The following is a 25,305-nucleotide window of genomic DNA, read 5'->3' as shown; positions in this document are numbered from 1 at the left end:
CGTTCCTCACTAGCTGCTTACCCTTCGGTCCACTCACCTGCTTCTTCCCCCCGGATGCCCCGGTCTCACAGAAAACGCTCCCGCCGGTCCCGGGAGGATTACTATGAGACCGCGAGCAACCAGCTTACACCAGCTCAAGCTTTCTACAAGATGTTAGGGATCATTATAGTGCCACCCGACTCACCCAGCATTTCCACATCACAGCAGGAGCAGCCACAGCCGAGTCATTCCTTGTCACATTCTGCCAGCGCTGCTCCCTCTTCTACTTGGAAGCGGCGAACGTGCCGCCAGCACTCACGGCTCCGGCAGGAGCCTGGGACTCTTCTCGACCAACCGCCTAGGGTGAGTGACAAAGTCCCCCTTCATTCGCCTTCTGTGTCGAGGGATAAACGTACCGTTTCCCCCAAGGCCGCTAACGTCAGCTTCATGAACTCTAGAACTTCTGTTCCTCCTGTTCCAGAAAATGACAGAATTCATTTTGAGAGCGATCGTTTCCACTTTGGTTCAAAAGACTGTGCTTCTGATGCTCCTTCGGACCCAGGAGTTAAGACTGTTTCATCTGGAACTGTTTATTCTGGGGCTATGTCAGCTCGGCTAGCCGCCCGGCCCGAAGCTCGGCTAGCCGCCCGGCCCGAAGCTCGGCTAGCCGCCCGGCCCGAAGCTCGGCTAGCCGCCCGGCCCGAAGCTCGGTTAGCCGCCCGGCCCGAAGCTCAGTCGCCACCTCCACCACATTCAGCCTCGCTTCCCATAGCACAGTCACATCCACAGCCTGACTTACTACAAACCTTATTTCAATCCTTAGCCCAGTCAATAGCTCAGTTGGTAGAGGAATCATCAGCCTTATCGTCAGCTCGGTTTCCAACTTCACAACCATCATTTTCCCGACCTTTTCTTCAGTTGCCCTCAGCTCAGCCACCTATACAGCCATCATCTTCACCTACACCTCCGGTACAGCAAGCTATGTCTATCCAACCCTTACAGAACTGTTCCACAACCTCGAATCCTAATCAGAGAGACAAACCAAACAATATTGTTATCAGTCCTCAAAAGCTGGCCAGTTCTGAGACTGAGATTCACTCCAGGGCCTCCCCAGAGGCTGGGTTTCAGCCCCCAGCAGACTCTGGACCCCTGGCGGTTAAGAAGCCAGCTGAGGACCGCACCCGGCCGTTGCTGCCTGAGCAGACTCAATGCTCTGTGCAGCTGCAGTCTGCCATGTGTTTGCCAGAGGCCCGTGTGCCTGGTTCTGTTCTGTCCCTGCCGGAGGCCCGTGTGCCTGGTTCCGATCTGTGCCTGCCAGGGGCCCGTGTGCCTGCTGGTTCCGATCTGTGCCTGCCAGAGGCCCGTGTGCCTGGTTCTGTTCTGTGCCTGCCAGAGGCCCGTGTGCCTGGTTCTGTTCTGTCCCTGCCAGAGGCCCGTGTGCCTGCTGGTTCCGATCTGTGCCTGCCAGAGGCCCGTGTGCCTGGTTCTGTTCTGTCCCTGCCAGAGGCCCGTGTGCCTGGTTCTGTTCTGTCCCTGCCAGGGGCCCGTGTGCCTGCTGGTTCCGATCTGTGCCTTCCAGGGGCCCCTGTGCCCACTGGTCCTGAGACTGTTTTCGCTGGAGGGCCCGAGGAGCCCGTCCAGCCTCCTGCTTTGCCAGCTGGGGGGCCCGAGGAGCCCGTCCAGCGACCTTCTTCGTCAGCTGGGGGGCCCGAGGAGCCCGTCCAGCCACCAGCTGCTCCACCAGCAGCCTCATCCACACCCGCAGCAGCAGCCGCATCCACAGTTTCATCCACACTGCCTGCTGCAGCGCCTCCGTCTCCGGCTTCCACGCCGCCGCCAGCTGCAGCCTCTGTGTCTTCATCCTCGCCAGCTGCAGCCTCTGTGTCTCCACCCACGCCAGCTGCAGCCTCTGTGTCTCCACCCACGCCAGCTGCAGCCTCTGTGTCTCCACCCACGCCAGCTGCAGCCTCTGTGTCTCCACCCACGCCAGCTGCAGCCTCTGTGTCTCCACCCACGCCAGCGGCAGCCTCTGTCTCCACCCACGCCGTCGCCGGGTCCAGCTTTAGGTCCACCCACGCCGTCGCCTGGTCCAGCTTCAGCATCCTCTTCGGCATCTCCTGGTCCAGCCTCTGCTTCAGCTTCATCCTCATCTGCCTCGCCTGGTCCAGCCCCCGCATCAGCTCCAGCATCGCCTGCAGTGGCCTCCTCTTCAGCGTCACCAGTTTCGTTTGGCCCAGCCTCGGCCTCGGCCTCTGCCTCGTCTGGTCCACCCTCCGCCTCGCCTGGTGCCGCAGGGATCACGCCACCTTCAGGTCCCAAACTACCGCCTCAACATCATCGAGCGTTTGTCAGGCCTCTTGTTGGGCATCGTCACCACCGTGGCCGCCCTCCGGACTTCTGTTGCCACCCCCGCCTTCTGCGTGGACAACCTCCTACACGCCGCCACTGCCTTCCGTGTGGTCAGCCCCCGGACCTGCACCCGCGCCGCCGTTGCCGTCCGCACGGTCGGCCCCCGGAACTGCACCCGCGCCGCCGTTGCCGTCCGCACGGTCGGCCCCCGGAACTGTTTCCACGCCATTGCCTACTGCGTGGCCGGCCTCCGGACCTGCCCCACTGCCGCTGCCATTCGCATGGTCGGCCTCCGGAACTGAACTGTTTTGGCCTCCTGTGCTGTTGGCCCCCTGAACTTGGCCATCTGGGCCTTTTTGGACTCTGTCCCTCCGTCCTGGGCCCCCTCCGCCCGCCCTGGTCGGGTGCTTTTCTTTTTTGGTTTTGGTCCGTTTTTGTGTTTCTGCTGGGCTGTCTGGAGCCAGCCCTTGAGGGGGGGGTACTGTCATGGTCCTGGGTCGGTGACCCAGCGCTTTTAGTTATCATTTTCTAGTTTATGATGATGATTATTATTGTTTGAGTTCTGTGTGTTATATTTGGTCTGCCTTTGAGTCTGTGTCTCTGTCTATGGTGTCACCCCATCTGTTTGTGAATCTGTCTGTTTAGTTCAATATCTTGTCTGGTTCCATGTGTCTGAGTTTCCTGTTTTATTGTGAAGGTCTGTGTCGTATGTGAGTGTGCTCAGTTTACGTTTCCCCTGTCTCGTCAGCTGTGATTTCTCCCAGGTGTGTTCCCCTCCTGTCTCTCATCCCTTGATTACTGCCATCTGTGTATTTAAGCCCTGTGTTTCTCTGTGTCAGTGTCGTGTTGTACCCTCAACTAGCTGTGAGTTCTGCTTCTATGTTCCTAGTGTTTGGTCTCCTGCTCCAGTTTAGTGTTTCTTTCCAGTGTTTCAGTCCTTGGTTCCTCTGTTCTGACTTTTGGTTTTCTTTTGGTGAGTTTAGTTTGTACGAGGTTTTTCCCAGCAATAAAGCTGCGCCTTAAGTTTCACTTCCGTGTCTGAGTTCTGCATTTTGGGTCCACCACTCCTGCTTGCCTGCCACACAGCGATTCATGACATAAGCAGAAGAAAACATTTGGATGAAGTTATAAAAAAGTCAGTTGTAATTTTTTCTACAGAAACCGTAGCCAGCTTTTCTTCCATGGTGTAAACATCTTTAGAAACAACAACGTACATGTAACATATACACATAGTCAACAACATACTCACAACGTATACGTTAATGTCAACAACACACATGTAATGTACACCTAAATTCAACAATGTATGTTTATAGTGTTGATCATTATAGTAAGATACATTAATGAAAAAAGAATAGCTAAAATACATACCTCCTGCTCAACAGTTATTAACATTTAGCTCTGCACAACATGCAACATCACCATGCTAAATGCTAACGAATAAATTCATCTTAAATGTTAATTAATGGTTAGCACCATCTTTGTTTCTCATATTAGCATGCTCGCATTTCCTAATTTGCAACATGTATGGTACAGATTTAAAAATGAAAATATAATATGTTTGATAGTAGTTGAGCATAAATTAAATAGCTGGACAACTTTAAATTGTTAATGCTTTTAGATAATCCTCTGGGGCACTCCAGCGTGTATTCCATATAATAACCGCCCACGCTTAAACAGCTGAATAACAACAGATTTCCATGAAACACATGAAATTGTATTCAAGAAATTAAACAATAAATATGACCCTCAAGTTGGTGTTAACGAAATGTCTCTGGGTGTCGAATAGTTTCTCAGTGAATGTAATCACTATTTTTAAATATGACACTCACTCTACTTACAATAAACTGAAGCACCTGTAATAATTATTCGGAAACTTGCACAAGTAAACAGAGCCTGTGAGGGCAATTTAAATGTAAACATTAAAAGGCTGTTGCTAAATGGAAATGTCGTTTCTGTTTGCCCTGATGTCTGATCAAAAACAAACAATAGACATCTGCAATATTTCGCTGTCCTATCACCAACCTCCATCCTATGAGGAAAAAGGTCAACAGAAGAGCTCCAAATGGGATGGTGATCCCAAAATAACAATCCCAACAAACGCCCCCCCTCCTCTCTTAAACACAATCACACAATCAAAGCCCTACTGCCTTTCCTTCATTGTTTAATTTCTGCTGGCTATCTTAGATATCTCTGCGGCTGTTCTTATCTTTGACCTTCAGCTTGTTGCTTTGTCGTCACCCCCTTACATGCGCACCCTCCACCCACCTACCTGCTCCCACCCCCACGCCAGTGTGCTGCGACCTTCAGAGGGGTGTCATTACTCCCTGACCCATTTGACGATTCCCTCATGTGGAATGTGCATATGCCGAATCGCTGTGGATCTGCACAGTATGGGGTGAGGTGAAGTACTTACAGAAATATGACTTGACACGCTTTATCAAATGGGGAAAGATGAAGACGAAACAGCTGCTGGTGCTGTCGTAAGCAATCTGGCCGTGATTGAATAAAAGTGTCAGGAAAAGGGCTGCTTGATGGTCTTTTGTTCTCCCCCATCCAGCTTGATGTTAGTTTGAGCTGTCAGGAGGGAATCACAGCTGGGTGATTTATCAATACTTGGAGTGACCTTGTAGCCACACTGCTATGTGTTTGTGGGTGTTTGTGCAAAGGCTTGTATCTGTGTGTGGCTCTCCCAGATTAAAAAAGACACAAAGTGGAATATTTTCAAAATAGTTGGCACACATAGACAAAGACTTGGCTTGACTTGGAACAAAATTCTCTCTTCTCTTAAACATAGTAAGTGGATTGTTCTGCCAACACGATAAGGGTATTTTTCTCGACATCAGAGCACTCAAAGCAGCACCGGGAAATGTTTAGGAGAAGTGTGTCTCTTTTAACTAACTTTCACAATTTTTTTTTCTAAAATCGCTTTACTATTTTTCCCCCCTGACCTGTCCACACGAGCTCTTCTCCTCACTACTTTCTTTGAGATGTACTTGGACAGCCTGTTTTCACAGCAGCCACTGACTGTCTCTGTTGTGATTAAGCAGATGTTTTATTGCAGACTGGAACAGTCATTACTGCCATAAACCCATCTGTGGAATTGCTTTTTATGCAAATTTGCAAAGCATCTGCATAAATAAAGTTCTAATTAATACCTTTCTGCAAACCTCTGCGCTCTTTGATTCCTAAGTGTTCTTAATTGTGTACAAGCAGGTAGAAAGTACAAATCAATGCTCACAACATGAGAAGATTTTGTTCTTCATTTACATTATGTGTGTGTGTGTGGGTGGGTGTGTGTGTGTGTGTGTGTGTGTGTGTGTGTGTGTGTGTGTGTGTGTGTGTGTGTGTGTGTGTGGGTGGGAGGGTGGGTGGGTGTGTGTGTGTGTGTGTGTGTGTGTGTGTGTGTGTGTGTGTGGGTGGGAGGGTGGGTGGGTGGGGGTGATTATTTAATTTATTTATTTAGGTAATTCAGATGATAGAGGTAAGAGCAAATAACTAATGACTGTCGCTATAATTGGCAATAGTTTGCAGACTTATAGATTTTTGAAAACACGCTGCTCAGCTGTTAGTTAAACATAAAGCGTGCATTCATACACAATTATATTTTTGATAACCCAACATGGTTAATTATTGACAAATTGTTAATTAAGAGCGAGCTGTAAGCAATTTCAATCAGGGAAAACATTTATGTAAAGTTGCATTGAGTAGCGTTTTTAGCTCCTGTTGTAGGTTACAAGGGAAATAAAACAAAATCTGCTGCTACCGGTTGATTGGGAACTACTGAAGAGTAAAGTTTCCCTGAGAACATTAAGGCTGCTTTATAGATCCCTTTGTTGTGAGGGTGCCAATGGAAGCTCATTAATTTTCCCAGGTTTTTAATGGGGAGTGTTGAACATGTGGCAAGAGTTGTCTTGGTGGGACTCTTATGGCTTGCACTTATGCTGCTGGAAGGAAGCTATTTGTTAATTGTAACAGTGTCCTTTGCTAAGTAATCGAGCCCATTTTATTGTACAACCCAATTTACTTAAGCTGTGTTGACAATTTGTCATTCAATTCATATCAGTCACTTCTCTTCTTTCATGCCCTGTTTTGCAACTTATTAGCCGTGATTTTATTTGCACCTGCAAACATTACCCTCTCCTTGTCATCTCATCTCTGTCCAGTACATATCACCTTTAAAACTAACCTTGTGCAACTCCACCTTGGGTTTGGGTATGGACGTTCTATAATAATACAGCATAATAAAGCACAGTAAAAGGTACAAAGGCATTTAGATTAAACCCCCCCAGTATCTCTGAAATCACAAGACGAAAGGAAGTGTTGTGGATGAAGAAGGACTTTGTTTAATGATTAAAGGCGGCATCTGAGGCATGAGCGAGAAGGAGGAGGAGCTGTCAGCGAGGTCAGGAGACAAATGACAAATGGTTTTGAAAAAAAAAACATGTTGGGATAGAGGCAAGATCCTCAGCTTCAACTTTAACTTTTATTTTGAAGTGTTTAAAGAACAGCACTGTTTTAAAGCAAAAGGACTTTCCCACTTGCACGTTAAAGTGTGTAAAGTAAAGCCTGTGTGCTAACCTTCAGCCAAATGCATCAAAACTCACTGTATGACATTTCATCATTCAGCCACTGACAATCCTAAACACATGGCCAAAGCAACCAAAGTGCCCCACACAGACAATTTATTGATGAGAATAAATGCTGTGTAACCGTCTAACTATGCTGTGATCCATGTTTGATATTTACTAATGCTAGCACAAACAGTACTAAACATTTGAAATGGGGTATAAATACCAAATTAGAGACTATAGAAGTTGAAGCTTTTGTACAGAAGTCGGTATCATTTACGTAATTAACATGCAGCCTGGGAGCCAGATCAACACGGCCCACTGGGTGGCTTGGCAAAGTTCGAAAATTTGGAACAAAATGCTTCACATCTGTAGTTTTTTCAATAAAATATGTCAGCCCGGTGACGCCTTTATACACAAGAGTGAAAATGTATTGTCAAAAGGGAAATTAAATGTCATCATCGTGACAGCTGGCTTCAAAGTCATAAAGAGTAACATGCTATTGTTGTTTAGGTCCAAGAACTCTGGAGGTGTTGTACTTTTGCAGAGCCGTTGTAAATTATAATCCACATACCATAAGAGACACAGCACCGAAGCACCTCAGTGTGTTCTTCAGTCTGTTTTGTGCAATTAATAAATGTGAACACTTTTAAAATGTGCTTGTTCTTCTTTAAACTTAGATTTAAGTTTAAAATAAGTCCGTGACACACACAAACACAAAAGTGATAGAGGGAAAGCTTTCTTCGACAATGCAGTGCCAGTTTCTTGCACAGCAAAAAATACAAACATACGCGCTGCTACTCTGTTTCTCTCATCAGCTAGTGAGATCTAGCAACTTTTAGCATAATGAATTTAGCAGGGATGCCTTCTCTACACAGCCCATCAGTCCTACCATCTAGGAGATTAAATTATGTCTGTAAGCATTAAAGCTTTGATGCTGTATTTGGGCCGCATGCATGCATCCATTTGCAAAATTCTATATAACAAAATTAAAAACATGGACACCTATGGAAAATGGCTTGGCACTAGCACTTAAACCCAACCACTCCAAACAGTCTGCTGACTAATGCATTTCTAATCATTTCTGTGATCAATGTTAGCTACTGTGCAATAAGATTAATCAGCCATATGCAAAGCTAGGATCACCTTGAACAAGGCACGACGAAAGAGAGGAGAAAAAAAGGAGATAAAAGGGCTGAAAGAAAGTGTCCTGCTGTTATGTATGATAAGCACACCGTACAGAAATAAAGCGCACCTGCATTATTCACGTTTTCCATGGCGTTGGTTGTGTGTGTGTGTGTGTGTCAGTGTGTGTTTCATCGGCATTACACCATTGTGCTTCCCTCAGCTGTGCTTTGGCATCTGTGCATGGCCATCTCATTGCTGAATAGCTGCCTGATTATTCCAAATCTAAGGGAATATTCAAACAAGGCCGATAATGCATTCTTCCATATGATTCTCCAGAGCTGGGACAGCTGTTCAGCAGCTTTCAGTGCCATGTTCAGAAAGGGACAGATTTCTCTGCTCAATTAATAGGCCCCCATTAAAAATCCAGGAAGAAGTTTGACAAATGAAGCAGAGACTGAGTTTGTCTTAGAAAGATAGCTACAAAATAACTATCTCGCATAACTGATAAATAGCACACACTTTGAGCGAAATGATTGGGAAATTAATGTTTAACTTACAAATCAATGGCTGCGCTGAATCACTGTGGCCAGACGAGGCTGACGGATTGAAATTTGCCTGTGGAAGCACACAAAGCCTGCACTATACGGAGAGGAGTGTCGTTTACATTTCTAGACAATAACTGTCAGTAACTTTGTCACTGTGCAGTCATCGAAATTAAACAGATTACAACCAGGTCAATTTCACGAAGCGGTCGTGATAAAAAGCAACATGATAAAACTTTAATGACAAGAAGTGGTCGGCTGTACCCAGACAGGAGGAATTACTGGAGATCACTGTCTCTTTGTTCACTTCACTTTAGCCACACGGTGATATGAGAACACAGAGCGCTGCTGCTGCTGCTGTGCCGCCGCCACTGCCTCGTAACGTTTCAACTGGCAGATGAATTCTTTCAGTCTGGCTTCGCCCTCTCCCTTTCTCCCTCACTCTCCCAAGAACAACGAGGAGGTTGTCTGTCCAAGGGCACACCTGTAAGGTGCAGACCCTCGACAGGCTTACCTCAGTGGCCTCTCCTGCTGTACTCAAAAGGCAATTATTCCTCTCAGAAGATAGAGCACTGTCAACTTCAAACAGAGGACATTCTTTAGGCAGATTAGGCGAAAATTATGTTTTATTATTTGGGCCCTGAAGAATGAATTGGACTCTATTTGGCCGTCTTTGTGGTGAAATCTAAGACAGTTTAAATGGCAGAGGTATGTTTGGAGTCAAGGTAATACTCTGGTGTCTTTATGAAAGGGCAACAGAGAGGATCAGATTAGAAACTGAACAGCGAGAGTCTTTCAGTGCGGCTGTGCTATCATCTCTGTCTTCTTGTCCGTGCCTGTAGAGAGGTTAAATTAAATGGCTGTAATAAATGTTTTGGTCTTGCTGATGTGGTATGGCTGGCTATCAAACAGAAACACTGTGGAGAAATGGCATGGTGGAAGATCAGAGAGAGGAACAAATGGAGGGTGGGAGAACTATGTCAGCACATTACCAACATTAGAAACGGACTTGTTTTCACTTAAACCTCAATTATAATGGTGGCTCCAGAAACAATTATATTGATGAATGCTTTCTTAGTTACTGTAATTAAATTATTCCATTTAATTAACGAATTATATTGAATTTCTCCCTAGAGGACGGCATTAGCCTCATCTGCTGTTTTACAAACAGGAGTACTCTAATGTTGTGTGCTATGGAAATGATTACTAATGCCTAATGAAACTGTGTCAGATCAGATAAATGCTGTGCACAGTCAACAAGCCAAGCTTGTAACACAGCCAAACTTGAGACAAAACAATAAAGCCAAAGAAAAAATTATTGATTGTATTTTTTCAAGGGCAGGCTTTGTAAAGCTGACATCAAATGAATTATAATGCAGAGTGCCTGCTTCATGTTTTAAAGACTATATAGAAAGTCAAAGAGAATTTGCATTAAGCAGGTTTTAAAAACATAATTGTCCTTGCACCAGTTCAGTCAAGTCAAGCTTTTAATTTACAATGAAAATAACCAGTGATTTAAAATTAACTTTACGTGTCTAGTTAAAAAACCACCCAGATTTAAAAAAGAAAGAAAGAAAAGGTCTTGCTTTAAAAAATTAGTAGCACTAAATTAAAGTGTGGATTTACTGCATAAAATGTCAACCCACTGCCCATTACACTCGTGTGTGTGTGTGTGTGTGTGTGGGGGGGGGGGGGGGGGGGGGATTATACACTATATAAAACTATGTAGAAAGCACACAAACTCTGATGGTTCTGCAGTACAAAGCTACACTATGTAAATCCACAAATGAGGAAAAAAGATATCCAACTGCAGCTGACCATTGCCCTCTGGTGGGTGTGAAAAGCACCTGCTTGAAGATGACTAAATATAGAGGGTAACTTAGATTTGTTTGTATTTCTTGTGTTGCAAATTTCACAAGAGCTCAGATTATTCAAGACAAGAAACAAGCACAAATAAACACAATTTATACCAGTTACACAAAAACAAACCAGCTAATTTATTTCTTATTAAGCTGTTTCGTTTCAAAGGAATAAAAAGAAAGAAAGCACGAAAACGTTAATCCAACAGTAGTAATGTGATGCATGTGTTTATTGTCCGATCCCATTTTGGCTTGGCCATATTAGTCCATGTGAAAGGAGACAGGAGTTGTGATGCTGTAAGCACATACCGTGCATTCTCTGTCCTCCGCTGTGCAGTTGTTGGGCATATTGTGAGGTTTTAATACGAGGGATATGGCGGAGGGCTCGGCTCACATTCACTGTACAGGAAGAGCCAAGAATGACAGTTGCTCCTCTTGCAGCTGAGACATCCATGGATTTATATTGCACTTTTAAAGGTCAGCACATGACAGGCAATCAGTCAGCTCCCAATTGGATGATCAGCAGTCATTTGAATATGTTTCTAAAAAACTTTTCTCATTATTAAAAAATCTGAAATTGCAAGCATTTTCTTGGGGGTGACTCATCCTGATGTAGGTAAGAGTTTAAAAGCCACCCTTAATATTATGATCACACCATCTTATAAAATATAGATAGAAAAAAATCTTTGATAATGGTTATCTTAAAATGCAAAAGGTAAGATGATTTCTTAAAAGAAAAAAAAAAGACTTTGCTGTAAGTTAAGAGAAAGCCATAAGATGAAAAAGCAGAGGCAATTTAGAAAACCATAAAGACTTTAAAAGAAATCTCTAATAATTGTGAAATAAAGTGCAAGAGTCAATATGACTTTTGTGTAATATTAAATAAAATTGCTGTATACATTAGAAACATGTTTTCCTCGTATATTTTGGCTTTCAAATATGACCATATGTAACCCGAGCGATTCTCATATTTAAAGCATGTTCAGTCAAGCCTGCAATGGGTGTAGTTACAACATTTTAATAAGAGGACTCAAACTGCCTGAAGGTGAAAGTGGATGGGAGTGGCAATAAATGTCACATTAAAAGAAATCCTAACACACACTGAGGTTTCATATATATATATATATATATATATATATATATATATATATATATATATATATATATATATATATATATATATATATATATATATATATATATATATATATATATATATACATATATATATATATACATATATATATATGTGTGTGTGTGTGTGTGTGTGTGTGTGTGTGTGTGTGTGTGTGTGTGTGTGTGTGTGTGTGTGTGTACATATATATATATGTGTGTTTGTGCCAAATTGTGGCACACCCATATTTCCAGTTCAAGCATGCTCCCGTGGAACCATCATAGGTAGCATAATATACACAGTGTATTATGAGGGGTGTGTGTGGGGTGGTCGACAAGTCAATTCTGTTTTGTTAAGCTGAGTTATAAAGCTGCTGTCACTGATCTCGAGTGGGCTGAAGGCTGTAATCTCCTTTATTTCTGGGCCAAATCCAAGAAAATACAGTAAAGAACAAAAGCAAGTTCCTCCAGGGTCACATTTCCAAGTCTTTAGAGTGCAAAATGAATACAGGACTGGAAGTTTAGCAGGGATTGCCGCAGGACGAAGTTCAAACACCTGCAGGTTAAAGTACAGTACAGTTAATCGGTGCTAAAACGCACAATGGCGTACGCTGCATTTGATTGAAATGCTGAGCTATTTTGATGGAAACATGCGTAGCCTGTATATGCGCGCAGGCTTCGTCGCTGGCTCAGGAATGTTGGCATCAAGTATGCAGTCCTGACAGACAGCTGCACTGCAGTGGCGTTTTTAACATGCCACACCAGGACACAAGCCTGCAGGATCCTCTGTCTCTGAACAAAATCAGAGAGTGCGTGAAGAAATTAGAGCGAAACTACTGGCGAAGCGAGACGCAGAGAACTCACCAGTTTGACTCTATCTGTGGGGATGTTAGAGTTAAAAAGATTGCTGAATTTCCTTTGAAATTTGAGAGAGAAAAGAAAACCATGTGTATAATAAAATATTTCCCCTCAGAAGTCTGTGTCCAGTTTGAAAAACTTGCAGCTTTTATAAAAGCGTAAGAAGCAAAGCATTCTTTTTAAGTATGACCCTGCGGGGTTCTGCACCGACTCCATCAACGAGTCACTGACTCACTTTACTCTAATGTCTGCGAACTGCGCCTGTAAACCGCTCCTTCATGCTCACAAACACTTGACACCTTATTCTCTCGCAAGTGACTCTTTAATCACTAATCCCCAAGAGTTTTGGCGTTATTTCCACCCTCTGCCATTTCACCCCATCACACAACCACAGTATTCATTACACTAGGTGTATCGCGATCGGCTGGTTGCCCTGTTTATTTTGTACATGTTCAGCCCCGCCCTGCAGACGCGCTGATATCACGCAGTTGCGTAATTTGACAAGCCAGCGCAAAATAGGGAGAATGAGCGTTTGACAGCTGCCGTTTTCCTGCTACAGATTTCTTCGAAACAAAAGAACACTTATGCTGCATTCATTCGCTAAAGATTTCGGATAGTTGCCCAGAATCTCTGCTTGCATGGCCGCTGCCGTGAGGAATAATAATGTTTGGGTTGCTCCGCGGCAGGACGCGCAGTTCCTCCAGAAAACCTCCGCACCATTGACATCCGACGGTCTTAGAGGTGAAGATCATGGACAAGTGCTCTGTAACACGAGGGATGCCATCCCGGGAACTTCCTCCTTCCACGATTACAATTTGGTAGGGGCTCGTATTATTATTATTATTTTCTTTCCCCGTCTGCCTCTCAGCATCACAGGCTTTACTGGTGTCAGCAGGTTTAACGCAGGATTACAGTGTGTTGCTGATCAAAGCAAAAAAAAAAGAAAGAAAGAAAAAAAGGCTGTTTTCATTTAAAGATGTGACCCACGATACTGAAGGAAGGCCCGTGTAATTACAGCTAAATCCTGGGCTTTTAACCTCTGCATCGATGCTGCTATTTACTAACTGTTAAGAGGGGGAATTGCAAACAGGACATGGCTGGGATGTGACGCGTTGCTCCCGCTCCTGAAACAACTCCTGAGGAAGATGCATTGCCGTGCAGAGCAACTGCATGTTCTAATTTCAGCCATGTATTCTGAAACAGCTTAGCCTGGAGTGTTTTAGAAGGGCGTCTGCTGCTTGTAGGGAGGGGGTGGTGGGGGCGTCTTTGATGTGGATGGGTGCACACGAGTAGGCCCCAGCATGCATCCCAGATTAATTTACGTCAGTTACTTTTGTTATTGTCAGACTTCTAGTACCTTAAATGGGCAATAATGGGAAGTTCTGAATGTCTCTGATTTTTCATTAACTCTTGCCCCAATTAATATTTCTCCAAGTCCAAAGAAATAATGATATAAACAGATGAGTGCATGATGAGTGCTGACCTTGATAAATCTGAATGAAAAATGTCCTAAAACTAAGCAATTAGTGAGCTTGAATCAATTGCACAACACTTGTATTTCCTATTCTGCTGTCTTTACATCCACAGTAACAATCTTGCTACGACTCACCTGATCATTTTCCTCTGTTTTGCCTCTCCCAGGGTAAATCCGAGATGGACAGCTATTTGTGTTCACAACCACAGGATGTAGTAAATTCCAAAATGATGTGCAGAGACAGCACCCTGGCTCTAGAGCCACCTTTCACTGAGGACTTTGCCTCCCCTTACAGCGTCAGCATGAGTTTGCTCCTTCCCGATGTCACATATCTGCACCCAGGCCTTTGCAGGACTGTCAGACAGATCAAAACCGAGCCAACAAACTCTCTGATGCATCCCGCGTGCCAGGGGAGCGGAGTATCGCCAGCAGTCTCTGAATACCCAGGGTTTTTTTGCGCAGCTGACACTGCAAGTGGTAACTTCGTCATCAAGCAGGAAGTGCCAGATTTCCAGGACGTTCCCCTATTTCAGCTTTTGAACTCTGATCTGGAACAGCTCATTCACAGCTCGCAGGTGAACCCCATCCCCATAGCCCCGTTAAGCATTCCCACTGGGAATGTTCATGCTGGCCCAGTCCCGAATTCTACGAAACCTGCGAGCAGCTTGCAGAACGAATGTTTTTCATTTAATCGACGCGTGGGCCATCAGCCAGGATCAACCTATCTGCCACCTTCTCCGCCAAACTCTGAGCCCTCAAGTCCAGACAGGGGCAAAGGAGTCCTTCACAACCTCTCCCCACCTCCATCCTACGAAGCCAGCATCGCCTCTAAGTTAAATTTTGAGACCCACAATTCCATTGACCTTGGACAGACACCCAGCATAGCTCCAATCCAAAACCAAGATCAAATTTCCACGTCTGGATTCATCCAAAGTTCAGGTTCTGGACCAGTACAGCGTTCAAGCCTGACACCAGTTCAAACAACGTCGGGTATTGGCCCGCTGTCCCCGGTGTTGGCTCAGTCGGCTCCAGTTAAGTACAATCGAAGGAATAATCCTGATCTGGAGAGACGGCGGATTCACCACTGTGACGTCCCAGGTTAAGACTTCTGTTCGGTCTCCCTAACAACAATTAATTTGAGTTTAAATTTTGTCAACATTAAAAAAGATATAAAATGCAAGTACTTAATGTGCTCTGTCTGTTTGTTTTTACAGGCTGTCAGAAAGTATACACAAAGTCATCTCACTTAAAGGCTCATCTGCGGACGCACACAGGTAAAATGTTCTGAGTTGCACTTCTTATTTTTGGATGAAATTGGTGACGTTGCCAGGCAGAAAAATTGCACTTGGCTTGCAGATGCATTCTGTCTGCTGACAGACCTGGCCCACATCTCACTGCTGTCAAATCACATAAACCCGCAGCTCTCATAAAGAGAGCAGGGACGACGACAGGACATGGTGTGATTTATGACTCACAGTTGTGGCTTAGTGTGAGTTTGTTTTTTTTAATTGGATGGAGTAGTTTGGTTTTTTTTCTTGCATAACATTAAATATTGAAGGAATTCAAATATATTTAAATATATAATGACTGGCTACCTTTATTCTTCAACTTCTTCCCGATGAAGGTGAGAAGCCGTACCACTGTTCCTGGGAGGGATGTGAGTGGCGCTTCGCCCGCTCTGATGAGCTGACACGCCATTACAGGAAACACACCGGGGCAAAGCCTTTTCAGTGTGGAGTGTGTAACCGCTGTTTCTCCCGCTCTGACCACCTGGCCCTGCACATGAAGAGACACCAGAGCTAGAAACCTCTTCCTATAAAAACATCAATCTTCCTTTCCTGTTTTTTGTTTTGTTTTGTTTTTTTTGGACAAAATACCATCATATGCATATCAGCAAATAAACATGTTAAAAACTGTGAAACTTATTTCACTCACTCCAAAAGGGGCAGATAATCTTAGCAGTGCTGGCCCACAAATACGAATAATAATAATGTAAAAAAGATCAAATATTATGGTTGCCTTATTTTTTTTCCACACAAATGCCTCAGTTTAGGGGATGTTTGCATAGGTATTAGTAAAAAGAACAAAAAAAAAAAAACATAATGTAATAACGTAACTATAATGTATCTTTTTTAAGATTTTATTTTAATTCTACACAAAAACATTTTGAAATTTAAATTTTATATTTAGGTGTTTTCATTGTACACATCATATCACTCACGTGTCGTAGGGGCATTTATTTAGTATGCTGCAAACTGCTACACTGTAAGTGCAGATATCTATGTATGCTATTAGCCGGAGGGAGGACGATGTTGTTGCAGCTAGTAGGTCAAAGGGTTGGTTGTGCATTTGTGTAATATAGAAAGTAAAAGCACTTAAGTTAAAGTTGCAGGAAAGCAAGTTGCAGAGTTTTCTGAAGCGGTAGCAGGAAGAATAAACATTGAGGGGGTGATGGGCATTGTTTGTGAGCCATGTGGTGATTGCATTGCTTACAACATGAGGACACTTGGTATGAGATATTAAGCGTTGAATGACCAGCACGGTGAATGATCTTTATCTGTGCTCTGACACTGTAACATACACATGGTCCTTACAGAGAGGGTTGTCTTTTTTTTTTCTAAGTGCAGCAGATGAATCCAAATGTTGCATCTTGATTTTAGGATTTCTGTGAACACTTTCCACTACTGTGGTGTTTAACTTTCAGCGAGATCTCATTTTATACTAGGAATTCGAAGTGCTGAAACAATTTACAATATCTTTGGGAACATTTATTTTCTCTCTCCTGTTCGTTGTCATCGTGGAGAAATCAAAACAATTTGACACTTAATGTTTTCAGTGTGAACATCTATGAAAGTTGATGGTTTCTTTGACTTCTCTCCAAATATCAAACACCTTTTTGAAAGTGCCTTTAACTGCTTAGTTGTTGCTGTTTTTTTTTGAATGAATGAATGAATGAATGAAAAACGAAGCTGCCCCTGCCTGTTAAAACCATCGACTATGTTCCTCTTAATTTCCACAATGTAACATTAATAGAAATCTCTATTACCTGACCAAATTTGAATATGGCTTAGCAAAAACTAATTTTAAAGTTTCTGTTATTTAAGATGTATATATTTTGTATCTGCTGTTTTAAAATAAAAATAAAAAAGAACCATGTATTTCTTTTGGATTGTATTACAGTTTAAAATTTTCCTTTTTTAAAATAAATTAGGTTTGTTTATTTTTGTTTTACAAAGTACAAAAAGGATTAGATTACGCCGCTACAGTCGACGCTGTTACGAGTTTATCCAGCCAAGAAAGAAGCGCAGCGAATTATTGCAATACTGTTGAATAAATAAATATGCACAAAGGTCAGAGGTTTGTGTCAAAGCTGAAACATTAACATGTAGCCTAAACTGATCAAATGTCCAATGGAGCTGTGTGTCCCTCACGGTGCAAATAAAGATGTTTTGTGTTGAATATTAACTTTTGAAATGTCTGATAATTTATTCACAACATTTAAAAGGTTTACTCTAGCCATATGTCTCCATGCTAAATCTGGAGAAAACGCTGGCTAATGCTAATCTTTTGTTGCTTGCAGAGCGGGAATATTGCACGTTATTATATAATTTTACACCACAGCTTTTGCTTTCAGTGAACCTTGCTGGTATTGAATAAGAAATAGCACAAAAACAGGCATGGCAATGTTGATCGGTTTTTGCTTTAGAAATTCTGCTTTTTATGCAAAATAGGAGGGAAAAAGATTAAACGTGGCTCATTGACACCATTATTTTTTAAGTTACAAGCTGAAAATACAGATAGTTTTAGAAGGATAATAAAAAGAACTCATGTAGCACCTTTGTAGTCTGTCTAACTTTCCCAAGGACACTTGCCAGCTGGAGGAGCCAGTTTTTCTGGAATTTGCTAATTAGTCCAGACCACACCCCGATTCATGACTTTCCTTTTTAACAATCTGGTGTAATCAAAACAAAACAAGTCATTTTCTTGGTTTCTCTTGGAAGGTGTCCCTAACATGAGTCATAGCAAAGCTTTTGCAAAAAGTACCAGGAGAACCTGTAAAAGCCACAGAAGGTGTCTGAGCTTGTCCTGGGTGCAGAGGAACTCCTGAACTCTTCTGAGGATTATTTACTAGTGTAAGTCCCCCCCCCCAGCACTCCTCCCAGTGCTTTACATTACTTACGGTACAGTAAAGCCCACATAACTCAGACTCTAGTGAGTGATAAATCATTCAGGTGAGATCCTGCACAGTAAAATGCTTAGTGGAGTGGGAATTGATTGTAATCATCTCAATCCGTTGCTGCCTGACAGAAACATTCATCCAGACCTCGTTATAATAGAGCAGAGGACAGGAAGTACAGGGTGCATTCTTTTAGCTGAAACCTTTTCTCAGAAAAGGCTTGTTTGAGAATACCAGGTCTTAAAATACTACTCTTTGTTGATACTACATAAGAACAACAAAGCATGTGATATTACACCGAGGTACACAATGTTTTAGTTGGACGATTCAAAACATCTTTTTCCGCTTCCAGTAGCGGTCCGATGAACTTTGCGTACAGACCACTGTACTGTTGTTCAGCTACGTCTTCCCTAATAGCGAGATTAGTTTTCCGAATGCCAGCGAATGGGAGTTCTCGGATGTCTAAGTGACACCGAAACCACATTCCACCCATCTCAGTCATAGATAGCAACTGGCTCCGTCCCAGTCTGTTACATACAAAATGCAACTTTATTAACCTTCATGCCTCCATTCATATTAATATACATGTATATGTTTGAACTTATTTTAATTTCACAGCTCCATCCATATGAAAAATACAGAGAAAAAGGCAAAAACACTGACTGGATACTTAAACAACTCTCGGAGAAAAGGAAACAAAAAAAAGTGTAACAGGAGAAAAAAAAAGAGTACATCTGTTGTTGAAGTTTTGAAAAATATCAGGATTAAAAATTTCTGTTACAGATGTGGAATTCCATGAGCAGAATCTCCCTTTTTGAAGCGATGTTGAGCAATATCACATTTTTCTTTACGGTAAGAATGAAAAGATCTGAATATATTTACACTACACTCACTTTACATAAATACAGGAACAACGATTACTGTACGTAATATCAGCAAACTTGAAACAAAGGCATTGGCTTCACTACCTAAATTTTCAAAACCAGGAAAATCAAAAGCAGATGTTATACAGAAAGTAAAATATATATTGAACTGACAGAAACTGCAAGATAAGTATTCATTAAGAGAGGTGTGACTGCTGGAATCCCAGTCACAGGATTTTTTTTCCTTTCTTTTTTTTTTCTTTTTTCCTGTGAGTATGATTCCTCATCATCTTCCATGGAATCACTATGTTGAATTGATGTGTTGAAGCTGAAACACCAAGAGACCTTTGTAACTCGGTTTTGTTACCCTTAGAGGAAGTGACTTATTGCAAGCAAAGTAATAATGTGTGCTATAAACAGCCTGTGAAAGTGTTATGGGAAGATGCTGCATTGTACACAATGGTATAAGGCTCAGTGCGAAAAGAAAGTTCAACATTAGAGGTCCGACTTGCATAATGTTGTCTGTGCTTCTTTTTTTTCCCCCAGAATTCGTGGTTTTCTCGTTTGAAATTTATTAATCCAAGCACGCGTGCTGAAATCGAAGCTCTGCACAGAGCAGCTGATATTACAAGTTTGTGATATGAGGCACTATTCATTATTATTATTGCATAACTTTGACCCTGGTTACCGTAACAAAATTATGCTTTAAAGTATGAGGAAAGAGATGCTGAAGGGAAATACAATACACCCTGTCCTATGGAGACACCATCTTCAAGTCAAATTGAGATTTTCAGAAATTGGTGTATTAAGGCATGCAACGTCATATACTGAATACAGGAGTACATGTGTCGCTGATATGTGCTTGATCGGTAGAATTTCTTGTCGGGTATAGCAAAATAGCAACACAGGGAATTGTGTACCTTAATACTGTGTATAAATAATTGGTCGATTCTAGCAAACACTGGTTCAGCCTTGGGAACTGAAAAAAAATGATTTGATCATGAATGTGTTTAACCACAAACCAAAGAGAAAATAAAAAGCAAACTGTTCTATAACATCACATATGATCATTTACATGATGAATACCATTAGCCCCATTTCACTGTATATCAAATTAGATAAATTACAGTCTCTGAAAAAAGACTTTACATGTATAAATGTATTTCCTGCATCTACTAATCAAAAGCCCTATTTTTCCAATGTATGTACAGGCTGTAGAACTTTGTAATAAGTTTTATCTTCACTATCACATATATTACAACATTTCAAAATGTCCTTTGTACAGAAGAGAAAGATTTATATGCAAATGAAGACGTGCCCCTCAATCATAAAAACGCTCTAATACATTATAAGGATGATAAAATACGATGATGATTATTCGCTTATAAATTGACATCTGAAATAAAATCATTTGAATATCATACGAAACAAACAAACAAGGTGCTGATATGGTTTTGCCAAAATGCTAATACAACTGGGCATAATGTCGTGCACAAACAATACAGATAAATAATGACAACATGCGTTCTCCAACAAACCGAGAAGGGCGTCGCACGCTTCCGTGCGGAAATTGCTTCCTGGATTTGGCTGTTTTACTGAAAGTGAGAATGTGGAATCCAAGTTTGTGCATTAGCGTGCAAGTGTATGGATTTCAAGGTACCGTAATCGAAAAGGTTAACATTTTTCTTTTTTACTGGCCTAGGTCCAATAGATGCATTTGGCAGCATTATCGAATAACATTGGTTGGCCTGATATTTTATGTCCGAAGCTTTTACGTAGCATAAAGAGCGCTGGAAATACTTGCAAAAATGTCCGTTATTAGGTCTATAAAAATATATTTTTAATTGAATTTCCTGATTAAGGTTAAGTGATGCTTTCCAATAAATATATCTCTGCCGGAAACTGCTTCTAAAAGGTACTCCTGCTGTGAATACAAACACACACACAGAAAAAAAGAACGGAAAAAAACAGTGTGCATGTATTTGTGTATGCATGTGTGCAATTCCTGCATTTTTCTGCTTTTTACATGACCAAATCTCAGGTAAATCAGACATAAATCATAACTTATATCTGGTCTGAGGCGATTTCAAGTGACTTTGTTTGTGTTTGAGACAAACAACAGGAATAGAAATGATACATGTGGAGACAATCACCAGCTGGGAGACATCAGATTAGAAACCAGTCAGTAACGGAGGGAGTTGCGGTACAGAGCGTGAGGAGGTGGCCAAGCTGGGAACTTCTCCTCGGATATTGACATCAGCAAACAGAACAAAGAGGAGGTTTAATGTTCCTTCCCATCACTTTGTTCAGAATGTATTGCTCTTCTGTATTGTACACCAGGTGCCACACTATCCCTGTAACACTTCAGCTGGTGTCAGTGTCATTTTATGGACAAGTGCTGCGGTGCTGTGCAAAACCACAACACAAATTCCTTTTTTTTCTGTTAAACCCAGCTGAAGTGACTTTTTCTTTTTAAAAAATGAGAAATGTCAGGACACAATAAAAGTCTGTAAGGTGCCTCTATTTTTTCACATACTGGAAATCTCCTCTGATTGTTCAGTTCACTGTACATGAGGGGTTGTATTTTCTGAGTCAAACATAAGCAATAAGCAGGCATTAAAAAAGAAGCAAAACCCAATAAACAACATTTTTATACTGAAGTATATTTATCCTTTAAGATTGCACTTTACTGATTGCTAATCACAGCTCAAAATCCACCAGATTTTTTTTTTCCTTTTTCTAATAAATGCTTTGAAGAGGCTCAACATAAACATAAAGAACAGCACTGATGAGATTTGGAGTTGCCATGTGAGTGGATCATCAATGGTGTGTGCTGGTGCGATGATATGCAAGTCCTATTTTCATTTATGAAAACAGGCATTGAATGACTGAAAAAGTGGAGGTGCTGATGAGGTTGATCTTTTCGGGTTGTGGGCATTTGAGTCTATCTTGATTACAGTTTGCAGGCGATGAGAGAGGTGAAAGTCCAACCTTCTTTTAGCTTCTACAAGGGATGCCTCAGATCTAAGAGCAGAAGCCAACAGGAAAATGAAACCACTTATGATTAAATGGTGCCCCCTGCTGGTCACAAATCAGACTCACACAGGGGGGCGTGGTGAAAAAACACTACCTGTAACTTCAACTACCGGTACATCCAAGTCCGTTCCCGTGATCCAGTCGAGGCCAAACTTCTTCCTGCTCACACAGGAAATCCATTCCTTACAACGGGGTCTTTCACATTATGAATGCTGGAAAAGCAGCCGTTTGGAACAATAATGAAAAGAAAGACACCAAAACAAAAAAAGACACAGTTGCAATTGCATTATACTTTTTTTTGTCCAAATAAAGAGTTAATCTTAAAAATCAAAGTGAAACATTTACGAACAGTGCTGTAAAAGACAGTTCCCTATTATGCTCCAAGCAAAGACAAAAAAGATCCTGCCGTCTCTTCGTTCCAAACCAAAGAGGAACCAGAAGTGACCCTGTTTTGTGCTCCTCAAGCTCTGTGCACCTTCATCCATCAGTCTTCTCTGTCTCCGTCTTCTCTCCTTATGAAGGATGAGGGCATGTGTGCGTCTGTGTCTGTGCGTGGGTGTGAGTGTGATAGTGTGTGTGTGTGTGTGCGCGTCCAGGCCGGCTGAAAACATTCACAGGGAGATCCCGCTCCCCTGGCTGCCTGTGTATGCATGTGAGTGTGTGTCTTTTCGTTGACCTCTCCATCTCTCTCTTTATCGCGCTCCGTCTGATTCACACCAGCATGTGTCTCCGTCGGTGCAGGGCCAAGTGGTCAGATCTGGAGAAGCTGCGGTCACAGTCTGCACACTTGAAGGGCTTCACCCCTGTGTGTTTCCTGTAATGCCTCGTCAGCTCATCAGAGCGGGCGAACTTCCAGGTGCAACCGTCCCAGGTACACTTGTATGGCTTTTCACCTGGAAAGGAAGTCAGAAAACACAGTCCATGTTCAGTCGCATTTCCGGCAAATTAATTAGGAAAATCTGCACTTGATGAGTGATAATCCATGAATTACTGCTAACCTAATGTCCACTTTGGTAGTGCACGTTTCAAGAATCTATATAACTCACTAAAATGGTATGGATGTCTGATGAGATATTATTGAAAATATTTAAACACAAAAAAATTACAGGAACATATAAGTCACGCATCAGATTTCGACAGGGAAATATTCAATTTGAAAGTCTTCACTGAAAGACTGTGGAAGCACAAAATGATGCAAAAGCCTGGATTCAAAGTCACGGCAAAAAAGAAACATGAATTTGATCAAGTGTTATCTTAATATTCTGAGCAGTCTATACTGTTGGACTTCAAACTGGCTTTAAAGTCTATATGATTTCCAGTGAATAAACAGCAAATTGCTGTATATTGGCTAAACAACTGATATGCTATATTCTATAACAGGCCAGGAGCCGACACCTTTGCTACCCATAAGTCAAAATTTAGGGTTATTATCTGAAAAATTTCAAATCTCAAAAAGTTGCCTTTCTAACTCAAACCTCTGAGAAAAATCACTCAAAATTTAGAAAATAACTTGAAATTTCCAAGTAATTAAATTGAAATTTGGAGAGAATAACCTCAAATTTTGACTTTAGATGGCAAAATGTGTCTTTTTTTTTTCCATAGAAACCTTGTCAAATACAAAAAAGGTCTAATTGTGGACTGAGGTCAGAGACCTTTTACAGGGAAAAGCATTTTCCATTATCCTAACAGCTTAACCCATACGGAAAAGAAATAGTAAAAACTTATATGTGATTACTCATGAAAGTGGCCACTTTCATGAGTAAATCATATAAGGCTTACATGATTTACTCATGAAAGTGGCCACTTTCGCATTACTTTCATACATTGTTTTAGTAAGTATCCAAAACATACAAGTTTCATTATATAATTTTTCAAGGGATCTTATATCTGTTTTCACTCTTATATGCTTTTCATACAAGTTTCACACAAGACAGATACAAACTTTATAAGATTTATATATATCTTTTCCATATGGGAATGTTCACTGCTTGTCAGCTAGTGCGCTGGCTGAAAAGTCAGGCTTTGCAGCAGCCTGAGAGAAATGACTGATTTTATAATGTGAGGTGTCACAATCATCAAAGATCTACACGGTTGGGGTAATGAACGCAACATGCTTATTTCATTTGCATAAATGGTCTCCATATGTGTATATGCACTTAATCATGATATGCCACAGTTCTTTTCTTTTACGACTCTACTGCGAGGCCAATTCTTTAAATAATGCTTGACCATTAAAAAAAGTGTGCAGAGTAGTAACGTTCTTCTCAATGTGTGAACAGAATAATGTATAATTTCTTGTGTGGTGCTATAACGTTGTGCCAGGGAGCCATACAATTTACAATCAGTATACACCTTTTACTTAAAGCAGACTCTGAGGCTTGAAATGATTTAAGGAAGCTATAACTTCAGTGTCCGTCCACAACAATGGGAGATCGTTTCAGTAGGAACGGCTGTAATTGTTTTAGCACTTTTCATGAAATAAATAATGTTAAGGACAATTCAGCCTTCTCAAAAAGTAATTAAAACGTTCCATGATGCCGTATGCTGTCTTGTCTTACTGCGTTCATGAGACAGATAAGAATAAGTTTAGCTGCTCAACGCTCTTCTTCTGTGAGTCAAGACTCTAAAGTGGTTTTCAGCAGTAACTTTCTCAAAATGTGAAATGCCACCTCACTTAGACTTAAACAAATAGCATTTAACAGCATCAAAATAAAATAACAGCATTTCACAACAACTGTTCTCACACGTAGATTTACTGACCTGTATGCGTCCTCCGGTGTGCTTTTAAATGCGAGCTTTTGGTGTACACCTTATTGCACCCCTCAAAGTCACATCTGTGGATTCTTCTCTTTTTGGAATCCGGTGACTCCGACCTCCGAGGACGCCGTATGCTGTCGATACTGAACGGGGACATGGAACTGCAAGGAGGACAAAAAGTAGCAACAGATAACATTATTAGAGTCTGATGATGTCTTTGTCTTCTTCCGTGATAAAGAGCAGTTGTTGAAAGTTTTGAAGAATAAGTCAGTCATTTTAATTAAAGTTTGCAGTGCATTTCAATTCAAAACCTGCTGAAGAATATTGCAGTGTTTATTTAACTTGCATTATTGCACCATTTACCATTTCAGTTTCAGTTTTCAGTTTTATTTGTCAAGTTAGCACAGGGTCAACATTGCAATGAAATGTGTTTGACGAGCAGCAGTCACTCAGCAGCATGGTACAGTAGAAGAAAATATAATAAAATATAATAAAATAAAATAATAAAAAAAATAGAAAAATAGTAAAGAGCAAAATATTAGAGAGACGTGGTAAAAGATAAAAGATGACTAAATATATATGTATCTATAAATATAAAT

The 25,305-nt window shown here is 41.7% G+C and overlaps 2 protein-coding genes across 2 annotated transcripts in view; one reads left to right on the top strand and one right to left on the bottom strand.

The window, feature by feature from the left end:
- Positions 1 to 12,840: 12,840 nt before the first annotated feature.
- klf5b (Kruppel like factor 5b) lies at positions 12,841 to 16,861 on the top strand. Its single transcript, XM_080902824.1, has 4 exons — positions 12,841 to 13,217; positions 14,041 to 14,971; positions 15,088 to 15,147; positions 15,498 to 16,861. Exons 1-4 carry the CDS (start codon positions 13,038 to 13,040, stop codon positions 15,674 to 15,676), a joined length of 1,350 nt encoding a protein of 449 aa, XP_080758950.1. The 5' UTR covers positions 12,841 to 13,037; the 3' UTR covers positions 15,677 to 16,861.
- A 1,683-nt stretch (positions 16,862 to 18,544) lies between these two features.
- klf12b (Kruppel like factor 12b) overlaps positions 18,545 to 25,305 on the bottom strand; it is a gene marked incomplete at its 5' end in the record, with an annotated part of 40,376 nt that continues 33,615 nt past the window's right edge. The window contains 2 exon segments of the mRNA XM_080902165.1: positions 18,545 to 22,842; positions 24,710 to 24,867. Coding sequence (XP_080758291.1) covers positions 22,661 to 22,842; positions 24,710 to 24,867 — 340 coding nt within the window. The 3' untranslated portion in view covers positions 18,545 to 22,660.

This window comes from Rhamphochromis sp. 'chilingali', assembly GCF_963969265.1.
Source record: "Rhamphochromis sp. 'chilingali' genome assembly, chromosome: 14".
NCBI lineage: Eukaryota > Metazoa > Chordata > Actinopteri > Cichliformes > Cichlidae > Rhamphochromis > Rhamphochromis sp. 'chilingali'.
The sequence above is the reverse complement of the archived record's forward strand: the minus strand, read 5'-3'. Positions and strand labels throughout refer to the sequence as shown.